General features: G+C 45.7%; 1 protein-coding gene across 2 annotated transcripts; it reads left to right on the top strand.

Annotated features, from left to right (window-relative positions):
* The first annotated feature begins 210 nt into the window (after window positions 1-210).
* On the top strand, window positions 211-10,467 carry LOC132008737 (zinc finger protein 77-like). 2 transcript variants are annotated; one of them, XM_059387308.1, is made up of 3 exons: window positions 211-632; window positions 6,772-6,952; window positions 7,367-10,467. In XM_059387308.1, exons 1-3 carry the CDS (start codon window positions 491-493, stop codon window positions 9,216-9,218), a joined length of 2,175 nt encoding a protein of 724 aa, XP_059243291.1. In that variant the 5' UTR covers window positions 211-490; the 3' UTR covers window positions 9,219-10,467. The 2 variants fall into 2 exon arrangements, with proteins under 2 accessions (XP_059243291.1, XP_059243292.1); XM_059387309.1 differs by lacking the exons at window positions 6,772-6,952; window positions 7,367-10,467 and adding an exon at window positions 1,533-1,843.
* Window positions 10,468-11,475: the final 1,008 nt, after the last annotated feature.

Genomic DNA, 11,475 nt, shown 5'->3' with positions numbered 1-11,475 from the left:
GACAGGGTGGTGTCTGCCTCTGCCGGGATAGAGGGGACTGTGCTAGGCTCCTTGATCTTGTTGCTTTCCAGTGAGAGCAGCACTGGAATCTGTGTGTTCACAGCATCCTGACATCTGGTTCCAGTTCTTGGGGCTGACAAGGCAGTAACCGTCCTTGAGCAAGTCAAAGATGTGCCGTCCAATTTCAGTGTGGTCTGAACGAGTATTTCACTTTTCATTCTTAACCATACAAGTGTGCTCAGATCTGCTCATTTTCAGTACAAATAGCCTATATTGGGGTGTATGTACGTCTGTATGAGCTGTCGTCATCGCCCTCTGCTTTGGGGTCCCAGCCCTTCCCTTCACTGAGGGCACTGCCGTGGGTGTGTTTGCGTGTTGTCACTTCCTGCATGGGTGTGTCTTGGGTCCTAGGGTGGGATGCGGTTCCCTGAGTGTCGCCCCCGCATCCTCCCACACACACGGGTGAGGAGGGAGCGCTGCACAACAGAACATGTGGATGTTCCAGGACGCGGTGGTCTTTGCGGATGTAGCTGTGAACTTCTCCCGGGAAGAGTGGGCTTTACTGGATCTTGGTCAGAGGCAGCTCTACCGGGACGTGATGCTGGAGACCTGCAGGAACCTGGCCTCGCTGGGTAAGTGTGGTTCCAACCCGTCTCTAGAGTTGTAGGGAATGAGTGTCTGATCTTCCTTGGTCTGAGGACTGGGAATACGCTGCAAAGGAGACAGACGTGGTCCAGGCCTTCAGAGAAACTATTGAGGGTCATATACCTTTTCTGTGAAAACAGTTTCATGTGTTAAATTGATTCTTCATTAGTCTTGAGCTAAGTCTGAGACTCCCTGCTTTTCTAAACGCGAATGTGGTCTCCAGGGTCCCGTTAGGGCAGGGAGCGCTGCTGTGTACTTTTCACTCCTATGAAAGTTACACGCAGTTGCTACCTGTTGGGCTCGGTGACGTCACTCCAGTTAAACCCTCACTTAATGAGTAGGGAAGATGACAGAGTACGTGAATCCTGAGATCACCAGCTCTGCTGGACACACTGAGGCAAGAATCGCTTGCGTTCTCAGTCTGAAAATGATCTGAAGGCCGCCAGAACAGATCTTTTGCAGCTAGTCCCCATGAGAAGTCCTCATGGGAGAGGGTAGGTGGGGCAGAGATGTGGTTGGAAGCCCAGCCCCAGTGCGGCTACGTGGAGGAGTGGGTGGGCCCTCCCAGGTACAGAGAAGTGAGGCACCCTGGCCCTGGGGACCACAGTGTAAAGACCAGGGCCTGGGACACCTGCCTTTGAAAATCAGTGTGTCTTAAGTTTGGGAGCTAAAACATCAGTGGGGTGCAACTCCAGGAAGGATGGAGGCTGTAGACAACGGACAGAGAGCACACTCTTATCCATTGGCACAAGACGGAACACACAGCTGCATGTTGAAATGTCCCTGGGTTATGTGTGAAGATTCATTGCCTAATTTTAGAGCTCACGCTGGAGGCCCAGAGAGCCGTTTGGGGACTGACATGTTGACGGGTGTCCTTTGTCTTGCAGCCTGTCCCCCGGATAGCCAGCTGCATCTGGGAGCCAGTTCTGACCGGTCACATGTGCATTGCTTATACTGGTTTCCCCCACTCGGCACTGGTTCCCACTCACTCACCCCATCTAACCCACCTGTCCTGGAGGAACCCATCCAAAGTAGCTCCTGTCCAGCCACCCTTGGTGGCAGCCTCCCTTGGGACTGATGTCTTCCCCATTGGGACTCCTGTCCTGCCACCCCTGTCAGGCAACCCCAGGTATGATGGCCGCCTCTCCAGCACGATTCCTGTCCTGTGATTGAAGGAGCTAACCACAGCGACCAGGGAGCCTGCATTGGCCGTATTCAGGCCTTTGGTCCCTTGGCCTCTCAGCTGCCCACTGCTGCCCACCTCTGCGCCCACAGCAGTCACCACACATTGTTGCACACAGACATATTGAGGGTGACCCCCATTCATCAGTGTCCCAGCAAGGCTACAGCAGGACTTCTCAGCCAGCCATGCAGGGGTGTGAGCCCAACACAGTGTGCATGTAGCAGTGGGTCTCAGCCGTGACAGGCAGCCACATAGGGCCCACAGCAGAACACTCCTGGAGCACCTGGTCCTGGTGGCCAGGGTATGCTGTGGTGGAGGGCACCGTAGCATGTCTTCTGGAAAGGCCACTACTCTGAGGACTGGGAGATAGAGCTTACTGACTTAATATGTGCCAGCACAGGGAGAAGACAGAGGAATTTGTTGCAAAGAAAATAACAGGATAAAAGCACTGAAAATGACCTAAATCATAGAGAGCTAAGTCATCTACCAGATAGAAGAATTCAAGGTAGTGGTCATGTAGATACCGCCCAGGCTTGAGAGAAGAGTGGCTAGACACGGTGAGAACTACAACAAGGAGATAGAAAATATAAACAAGAACCAATCACAGCTAAGAAACCGCCTAACTGACGTGAGGAATACCCTAGGGGGATCCATAGCACATTGGAGGATGCCCAGCAGCTCCCCGTGATCTGGAAGGTGAGGGAACGTAGGAAGCAACCAAGCCGAACAGCAGAATTACAGTAATGGTGAGAAATGAGTAACTGACGTATTAAGTTCAGGGACCTGTTGAGCACAGCAGTGATGAGATCATTTGCATCATGGGGGTCTACGGAGAAGAACAGAAGAAAGAATGGAAACTTCTTTGAAGAAACTGTGGGTGAGGGGTTCTCAGATCTGGGCATGGAACAGATACTCAGGTCTGGGAAGTTCAGAAGGGCCAAATGGGAAGAACAAAAGGAGGTGCACACCCACATTTACAATAAAATGGAGAAAAAAGGAAATATGAAGAGATTATCTGAAACCAGCTGGAGAAACTCTAAACTACAAGGAAAACTCCATAAGGCTGTTAGCTGATTATTCAGGAGAGAAATGGCACGCAGTGGGAAGTGGTATCATACATTCAGAGTGCTGAAGGGAAAAAACCCAGAACCGAGGATATTCTACTCAGGAAGTCCATCACTCAGAATTGAAAGAAATAAAAAAGTTTCCCAAGAAACAACATTTAAAGAATTTCATCACCAGGCAACCATCTTTAAAAAAAAAAATATTTTACTTATTTATATGAGGAGAGAGAGTGCACACACACAAGGAGGGTGGCGGGCAGAGGGAGAGGAAGGGAGAGAATCTCAGTGGGCTCCACACCAAGTGTGAGCCTGATGTGCGGCGTGATCTCAAGACCCTGAGATCATGACCTGAACCAAAATCAAGAGTTGCATGTTCAAATAACTGATCCACCCAGACATCCCACCATTAAATCGGCCCTACAAGAAATCATGATGTGCTGCTTTTAGTAGGAAAGAAAACTTTTTTAAGTAGGAAAGAAAAGGCGATAAGTAAAAGCATGAAAATTTTGAAAGGATATAAGAATTTGCTGGTAGTTGGAAACATAAGATTAGTAGACAAGTCACTTAGAAAGCTATTATGATGGTTAAAACACACAAGTAGTGAAATCATTTGTATCTTGAAATTTATCCATAGACACAGAGGACCAGATGTGAAATATAGGGAGCCTGGCTGGCTTATTTTTAGCTGGTGAGTGTTGGTCTTCTGGTCTCAGGGTCATGAGTCTGAGCCCCACATTGGGTGTACATATTTCTTTTAAAAAAGAAAGAAAGAAAGAAAGACAGGTAGGCTGTGGGGACACCTGGGTGGCTTGGTCAGGTTAGCATCTGCTTTTGGCTTAGGTCATGATTTCAAGGTCCAGGGCTCCAGTCCCACATCAGGCTCTCTGCTCAGTGCAGTCATCTCCTTTTCCCTCTGTGCCTCACCGAGCTCCGCTCTCATGCTCTCTCTCTCAAATAAATAAATCTTAAACTTATAAAAAAGGCATTTAACAAACTAGAAAGAAGTACATGCTTCTCATTAATTACTTTCAATGTAGATTAACTAAATGCTCCAATCAAAAGACATGTATTGACTGAATGATTATAAAAACCCATCTGTAGTCTGCCTAAAAGGGAGACACAATATGGACTGAAAGGCAAGTGGACTAAAATAGATTCTCCATGCAAATAGAAGGGGGGTGAAGAGTAGAGCTCGAATACTTACATGAGATACAGTGGAGGTCACAACAGAGACTGTGACGCGACAGAGACTGCCATGACATGATGATAAGCAAATTGGACAAGAGCAGTATATATCTGTGATATATATATCACAGATTTAATTGTGATACATATTTAATTGTGTGTATATATGTGTGCATAGAATATATCTTTGCACCCAATTGGAACACCTAAATATAGAAAGCATATCTTAAGAGAAATAGAGGCATAAAATGAGAGTAGTAAATAATTGCAAGAAGATTTAACATTCCACTAATGTGCCTGCATAGAACGCCCAGACTGAAAATCAGTAAAGAGTGATTCCAGTGACATTGCACCAGGTGGACATAGTGAACTTTCCATTCCAAATGGCAGAACATGCATTCTTTTCAAGGGCACACAGAACATTCTCTAGGATAGTTTGTGTGTTAGACCACAAAACAAGTCTCAGTAAATTTATGAAGACTGTGATCTTAGGAGGCATGTTTTTGAAGAATGGCAGCATGAAATTACAAGTCAATAATAAGAAAAGCAAGAAGCTTGGGATGCCTGGCTGGCTCAGTTGGTGAAAGGTCTGCTTCCCATGTGGGTCACGGTCCCATGCTCAGTGGGGAGCCTGCTTCTCCCTCTGCCTGTGGCTTCCCCTGCTTGTGCCCCCTCTCTACTCTCTCTGACAGATAACTTAAAAAGAAAACTTTACCAAAAAAATAAAAACAAGCTCAAACATGCTGAGGCCAAACAGCACGCTACTAACACCAGTGGGTCAACAGAGAAGGTCAGGGAGGAATCACAAAATACTTGGAGCCAAAGAATAATGAGTGGATGATGGAACATCTTTGTCCCGAGTAGCACAAGCTGGGTGAGAGATGTGGACGGGGCGCCTGGGGAGATCAGTGGGTTAAGCCTCTGCCTTCAGCTCAGGTCATGGTCTCAGGTTCCTGGGATTGAGCCCTGCATTGGGCTCTCTGTTCAGTGGGGAACCTGCTTCCCCCTTTCTCTCTGCCTACTTGTGATCTCTCTCTCTGTCGAATAAATAAATAAAAGGGAAGTCCAAACTGAATCAGCAGTGAGATACCACCTCAAGGCAGCCAGGTTGGCTGTATCAAAATGACAAGGACAACAGGATAACAAGTGCTGGTGAGAATGTGGAGAAAAGGAAACTCATCTTTGCTGGTGGGAAGGTAAATTGGTGCAGCCCACATGGAAAGCAGTACGGAGTTTCTACAGAACACCACAGAAGGACCATATCGTCCGTAATTCTGCTTCTGGGCATTTACCCACACCAAAAACACTGACGTTCATCGTAGCGTTACTTGCAGTACTCAAGATACGGAAGGGACCCGCACATCCGTCAGTGGGAGAACTGGATAATGAACATGTGGAAAACGCATATAAGGGACGATTGCCCCGCCATGGAAGAAGGATGACGTCTTCCCGTTTGTGAATATGTGGATGGAACTAGCGGGTTTTCTTCCACGTAAATAAGTCAGAGAGACAAACACCATATTTTACTTGTGTGTGGAATCTAAATAACAAAGTGAATGAACAAATAACAGGAAGTAGAAACAGACTTAAAACTATCAAGAAGAAATTGGTGTTTGTGCCACTGGAGGGTACGGAGGGAGAGGAGAAATAGATGAAGGGGATTGAGTGGTCCAGAGCGGCACTTACCGAAGGTGCGAATGAATGGAGGAGGGCACTGTTGAGTGGGGCACTGGGTGTGGGGTAGAAACAGTGAATGTTGGAACACACAGACACAGACACAGACACACACAAAACTAAATGTGGGAATGGAAAGTTCAGGAAGTAGAATATGGTCATAATATTGCATTAGTATTCCATACTGACAGATTTTAATTATACTTAATGTGGCGAGCATTTTGTAACATGTATGATTGTTGAAACACCGTGGTGGGCACCTGACAATAAAATGAACGGTCACTATGCTTCCAACAAGAAGAAGAAGAAAAAGTCCACACTTAACCATCAGCAATGAACTCGAAGAATAAAGAGCCCATCTTCCAAACTGCTTGTGACCCTTCAAATCCTCCCTCCTGCTGGGCTCTTCTCGGGGAGCTGGGCAGCAGCCACACCCACCATCTGACCACCCAGTGGCAGCTCGGGCAGTCAGGCAGGCTCCCCCAATGGCCTCAGTGCCTTCAGAACAGTCCAGCAGCCCTCAGTCGGACCAGGTTCTAGGGAAGGGAATAGCATTTGCACATGTTTGTTAGAAACCTGACTCCGTCCTTGTTCTGAGAAGGGTGATTTTGTCATTCACCTGCTCTCCCTGTCGGACATTTCATCCATCCTCATCCACATGGCAAGCCTTTTTCTATTCTTTTAGAAGTAGGGTGTGGATGTATGTATCTTGTCCAGTTCCTTTCTACTTTTCTACCTTTCTACTTTTCTGATAATACTTACCTCCACATTAGTCACCATCGATTTTGAAGTATTTCTGAGTAAACAGGCTGCCCTGCATACACTTTTCCTCTTATTGCCGAAGTCCCAAATCACTAGGGTTCTGAGGATTTTTCTTTGGTTACTTGTCTGTTCTTCCTGATGAACCTCATTTCCATTTCGGGATCAGTATATGACTAGAAATCGACATACGGTCTATTTTTTTACCTTCAAACAACAGATCATTCCCAAGAAATTAAATTATGATCCTAATTTTTGCAGTTGGTACAAATCAGGATAAAAGGAGTGCATCAAGGACTCAGCAGAATGTTTTGCAGAATGAGCTCCCCAGTGAAGGCAAGACCATCTTATGTGCAAGAAATGATTTGTGTTCTGTTTTTGGAGAAAACTGGAAATTTCCTAACAGTGGAGATCAGACCCAAACCGAGGAAAGGCGTTTGAGGTGAGTAACACTCATACAGGAGAAGGAGGGGCTCAAGGCAGACGATGAGACTAACTTGAAATCAAAGGATCGCTGAGAGCACACTTCAATAATTGTATGATCCAAACTTTCACATGACGAAGTTTTGATGAATGCATTCTAGATACTGAACATCTGAAAACTAATTCAGTTGGAAATAATGGTGAGAAAACCAACATCTGAGAAACCTAGAGTGTTCTGTCAGTATTTCAGTCTTCAGCCAGTACATTAAGCTTGTTTCACTTTGTTACCATGAAGACAGTGCCACAAACACAGCCGTTCACTGAAGATGGCCATTATGTATCAAGTAATCATTAATATGGATCAGTAGATAATTAATATAGAGATCAGTTAAAATCACTATTCCATAACAGTGTGCCTTCCCATTTTGAACAGAGGTCATTTGGTGGAGCGGGTCTGTGATAGCAGTGAATATAATCGACGTAGAGAAACCAGAAGGCAGATGACAAGTCTTACCGTGCGTGAGGATCGTCCTACTGGAGACAAGTCCTGTCACTGCGCCAAGTGTAGAGAAGCCTTCACAGATGGTTCTTTCCCTGAGAATCCACAAAGATCCCACCCTGGACACAAACCTAGTCCCCGTGAGGAATGTGGGTCGGCCTGCAGCTGTGTCTCGAGCCCCAGCCCTCACGTGGACCCAGGCCTTGGAGAGAAACCTTATGAACCTCAGGACACTGGGGGAGCTTCGAAGAGAGACTTGAAGAGTCGCGGTAGTAAACAATCTTTAGAATGCAAGAAATGTGGAAAAAGTTTCCCTTGCAGGTCGTCCTTTCGGGGTCACGTGAGGGGTCACTGTGGACAGAGAGTCCATGCGTGTGACGTGTGTGGGAAAGTCTTCATGTATCAGTCCTACCTTACACGTCACATGAGAACTCACAGTGGGGAGAGACCCTATGAATGTGTGAAGTGTGGAGAAGCCTTTGGGTCTGCTTCAAGTCTGCAAAGACACGTGAGGACACACACTCGGGAAAAACCCTGTAAATGTCAGCAATGTGGGAAAGCCTTCCCTGGTGACGACTCCCTTGAAGCACACATGAGAAGACATGAAAAGGACAGAACCTTGGAATGTAAGGAGTGTGGGCAAAGTTTCAGGAAGCATCTGCCTTTTGAACATCACATGGCCACACACAATGTCAAGAAACTCTATGAGTGTAAGGAGTGTGGCAGACTCTTTAGATATCACACAGCCCTTGGAGTCCATATGAGGACACATACTGGGGATAGACCCTACGAATGTAAGGAGTGTGGGAAAACTTTCCAGAAATGTGAACATTTTAATCATAACATGGCCACCCACAGTACCGTGAAACCCTATGAATGTAACTGGTGTGGCAGATCCTTCCGGGATTACACAAACCTGCGCGTCCATATGAGGACGCACACTGGGGAAAGACCCTATGAATGTCAGCAGTGTGGGAAGACCTTCAGATATCTTGGAAATCTGCGGGAACATACGACAACACACACGGGGGAGAGACTGTATGAATGTCAGCAGTGTGGGAAGACCTTCAGGTATAACTCATGCCTGCGACAACACATGTGGAAGCACAGTGGAGAGAGACCCTATAAGTGTCAGCACTGTGAAAAAGCCTTCATTCGTCACCACACTCTTGTAGTACATACTGTGAGATGGCACACCGAAGGTGGACACTTGGAATGTAAGGAGTGTGGTGAAACTTTCAGAAAGCATCAACCTTTCGAACGTCACATGGCCACACATGGTATCCTGAAACCCTATGAATGTAAGGAGTGTGGAAGAGCCTTCAAGTGGCACAGAGACCTACAGGTACATACGAGGACACACACTGGGGAAAGACCCTTCATATGTGAGCTGTGTGGAAAAGCCTTTAAGTCTCTCGCAAACCTTCGAGGACATACAAGGACACACACTGGTGAAAGGCCCTGCAAGTGTCAGCAGTGTGGGAAAACCTTCTCGACTCATGGAAACCTGCAAGTACATATGAGGACACACACTGGGGAAAGACCCTGTAAATGTGAGCAGTGTGGGAAGGCTTTCCTAAGTCCTGGAAACCTGCGAGCTCATAGGAGGACACACAGTGGAGAACGACCTTGTAAATGTGAGCAGTGTGGGAAAGCCTTCACCACTCCTGGAAACCTACGAGCTCATATGAGGACACACAGTGGGGAAAGACCCTGTAAATGCCAGCAGTGTGGGAAAGCCTTTACCCGTGCTGCATCCTTGCGGGTACATATGAAGACACACTAGGAAGAGACTTTATGAATGTCACCACTGTGGCAAAGTCTTCAGGAGTCCATCGCACCTGGAAGCACACATGCGGACACACACTGGGGAGAGACCTTTTAAGTGTACAGAGTGTCGGAAAGCGTTCAGTCGGCCTCAGTGTTTTCAAGATCATTTGAAAACGCACAACACAGTTAAATCCTATGAATGCAAGGAGTGTGGGAAAGCATACAAGTTTCCCTCATCCCTTCGAGGGCATATGAAGAAACACACTGGGGAGAGAACTTCACTGGTCACGACTCCGTTCAGGAACACGTGAGGAATCACATTGGACAGTGAACTTTTGTGAATCTGCGGTCTCTGGTAAGACCTTCCAATATTGCGTAGAACTGCAAGTATATGTGATGACAGTAGACGAGAATTGTGTGAATGTCCACCATGTGGGAAAGCCTTCAGGTGTCCCTCTAATCTTTGGGGATGCTTGTGAGAGCACAGTGATGTGAAACCCTGTGAAGTTAAGAACCATGGAAAAACCTTCCAGTATTTCATCAATCTGGGAGCACAGACACTGTGGGAAAATCGTTTGTTAAATGAGAACCAATTTACTGGAGACAAACCCGAATGGACACAATTTGGGGAATACTTCCCGTATAGAACGTCATGTATTTTGTTCATGACAGTTGTGGCAGGACAGAAATCATTTCATTGTTACAAACATGGCTTTGTTTTTGCAAGTGCCTCCTCCATGATAGAGATGCGAAGTGTCTTAATTTCTAGTTCCTGTTGCTGATATGAACACTCATGATCCTAAGTGTCCTTTGTCCTCTACATCTGTAGGACATACACTTTGTTGTCTCAGACTTGAAGTAATCACCTGGTTAGGTAAAACACATTTCTTTTCCATTACGATGTCTTAGACTCAGGTTGATAAGAACGTGTCTGTGGGAGGGGTGTGTGCGTACAACTTCACATAATTTTAGAAAAAAAACTTGAAGTTCATATTCCAAAAATTTCCCAATCTCTGATCATCATATAAGACTTTTTGATTGTTGAATGTTCTTTTCTGTTGCTGATACTGGAATTTCCTGACTCTGAATCAACTCTGTATTTTCAGTCTTCATTATTGAAACACATGTTTTCACATAAGTTTTCTCCTTTTATTGAGCAGTTGTTAAATTTTTTATGTTGTTTTTATGTCTTCTGAGAGTTATTGTTGGTGTCTTTGGTTGATTTTGTTCCAATATGACTTGGAAGAATGTGCCTTTTGACCATTGCTCAGGATTGCTTGTTTATTTTCCCCGCAACTAGCGATGGTGGTGGGAATATCTATGAAGTGCTTTCTTCTTACCCTCAGGAGCCAAAGTCTGGCATGCACAGTGCCAGTAATAGCAGCCAGAACTCCTGCCAAAATACAGCATAACATTCATTTTAGGCATGGGAGCCTCTTCGTTTTATTGACATTGGATGTAACAACATTTCATGGTCTCCATAATATTCCACAGTCCTGAAGTACCCGAGTCGCATACCAATTGGACTAGTGTTTGTGGTTTTACCCTTGGCAAAAGGAGAGAGTGTAATTCACCCTGTTGGGTTGGACATCAAACGGGTTAGTATTGCTGTCTCAGACCTTCAAAAGAATTTGCAGGGTGCTTGGACGACTAGGTCGGTGGATCTTGGAACCCTGAGTCTTGCCATTGTGGGTTAGAGCCCCAGATTCTGTGTAGAGATCATGTAAAATAAGTAGTCATCAAATAACATCTTACAAAGAGAAAGGATTCCCAGAAGCACACCCGAGATAATGTTTACTACGTTCATGCTTTTTAAAATACCCACCAGTAAACTATGAAAACAGTCTTTTTTCCTTAGAAGAGTGACCCGTAATGCCACCGGAACGCAAAACATGATGTGTCTGCATTAAGGATGAGGGATTTTTGTCTGGATCCCAGTGTGGTCTGGTTCCAAGATCAGATACCCTACATGATTATCTTGAGTTTGAGCAAACTTTAATTTTTTGAGACTTTATGTGCCTTTAAAACTAAAAGTTTCAACAAGTAGATGATGCCTTCCATTGAAAGGCACAGAATGAAATTGTCTCCATAGTGTGACAAAGTAGAGATGCAGAAGATTATCCGCCATCCAGAGCTGCCTTAGGGGTCCATGGAAAGTACAGAAGACTCTGCAGTTCCCTGGGGCATGACTGTCTCTGGTTATTATCCAAGGGAAAGTAAAAACTCGCTACACTTACCAGCTGGAATCCCAAATCCAGTGCATAGGTGAGTTA

The sequence above is a fragment of the Mustela nigripes genome, unplaced genomic scaffold, assembly GCF_022355385.1.
Source record: "Mustela nigripes isolate SB6536 unplaced genomic scaffold, MUSNIG.SB6536 HiC_scaffold_821, whole genome shotgun sequence".
In the NCBI taxonomy this organism is placed as follows: Eukaryota; Metazoa; Chordata; class Mammalia; order Carnivora; family Mustelidae; genus Mustela; species Mustela nigripes.
Note: the sequence above shows the minus strand (reverse complement) of the source record. Positions and strands in the feature narration are given on the sequence as shown.

Coding starts and splice junctions, on each gene's coding strand:
- LOC132008737 (XM_059387308.1), top strand. CDS start 491: ATGTGGATGTTCCAGGACGCGGTGGTCTTTGCGGATGTAGCTGTGAAC. Junction 633..6,771: donor CAGGAACCTGGCCTCGCTGG/GTAAGTGTGGTT, acceptor TAATTTTTGCAG/TTGGTACAAATCAGGATAAA. Junction 6,953..7,366: donor ACCGAGGAAAGGCGTTTGAG/GTGAGTAACACT, acceptor CATTTTGAACAG/AGGTCATTTGGTGGAGCGGG.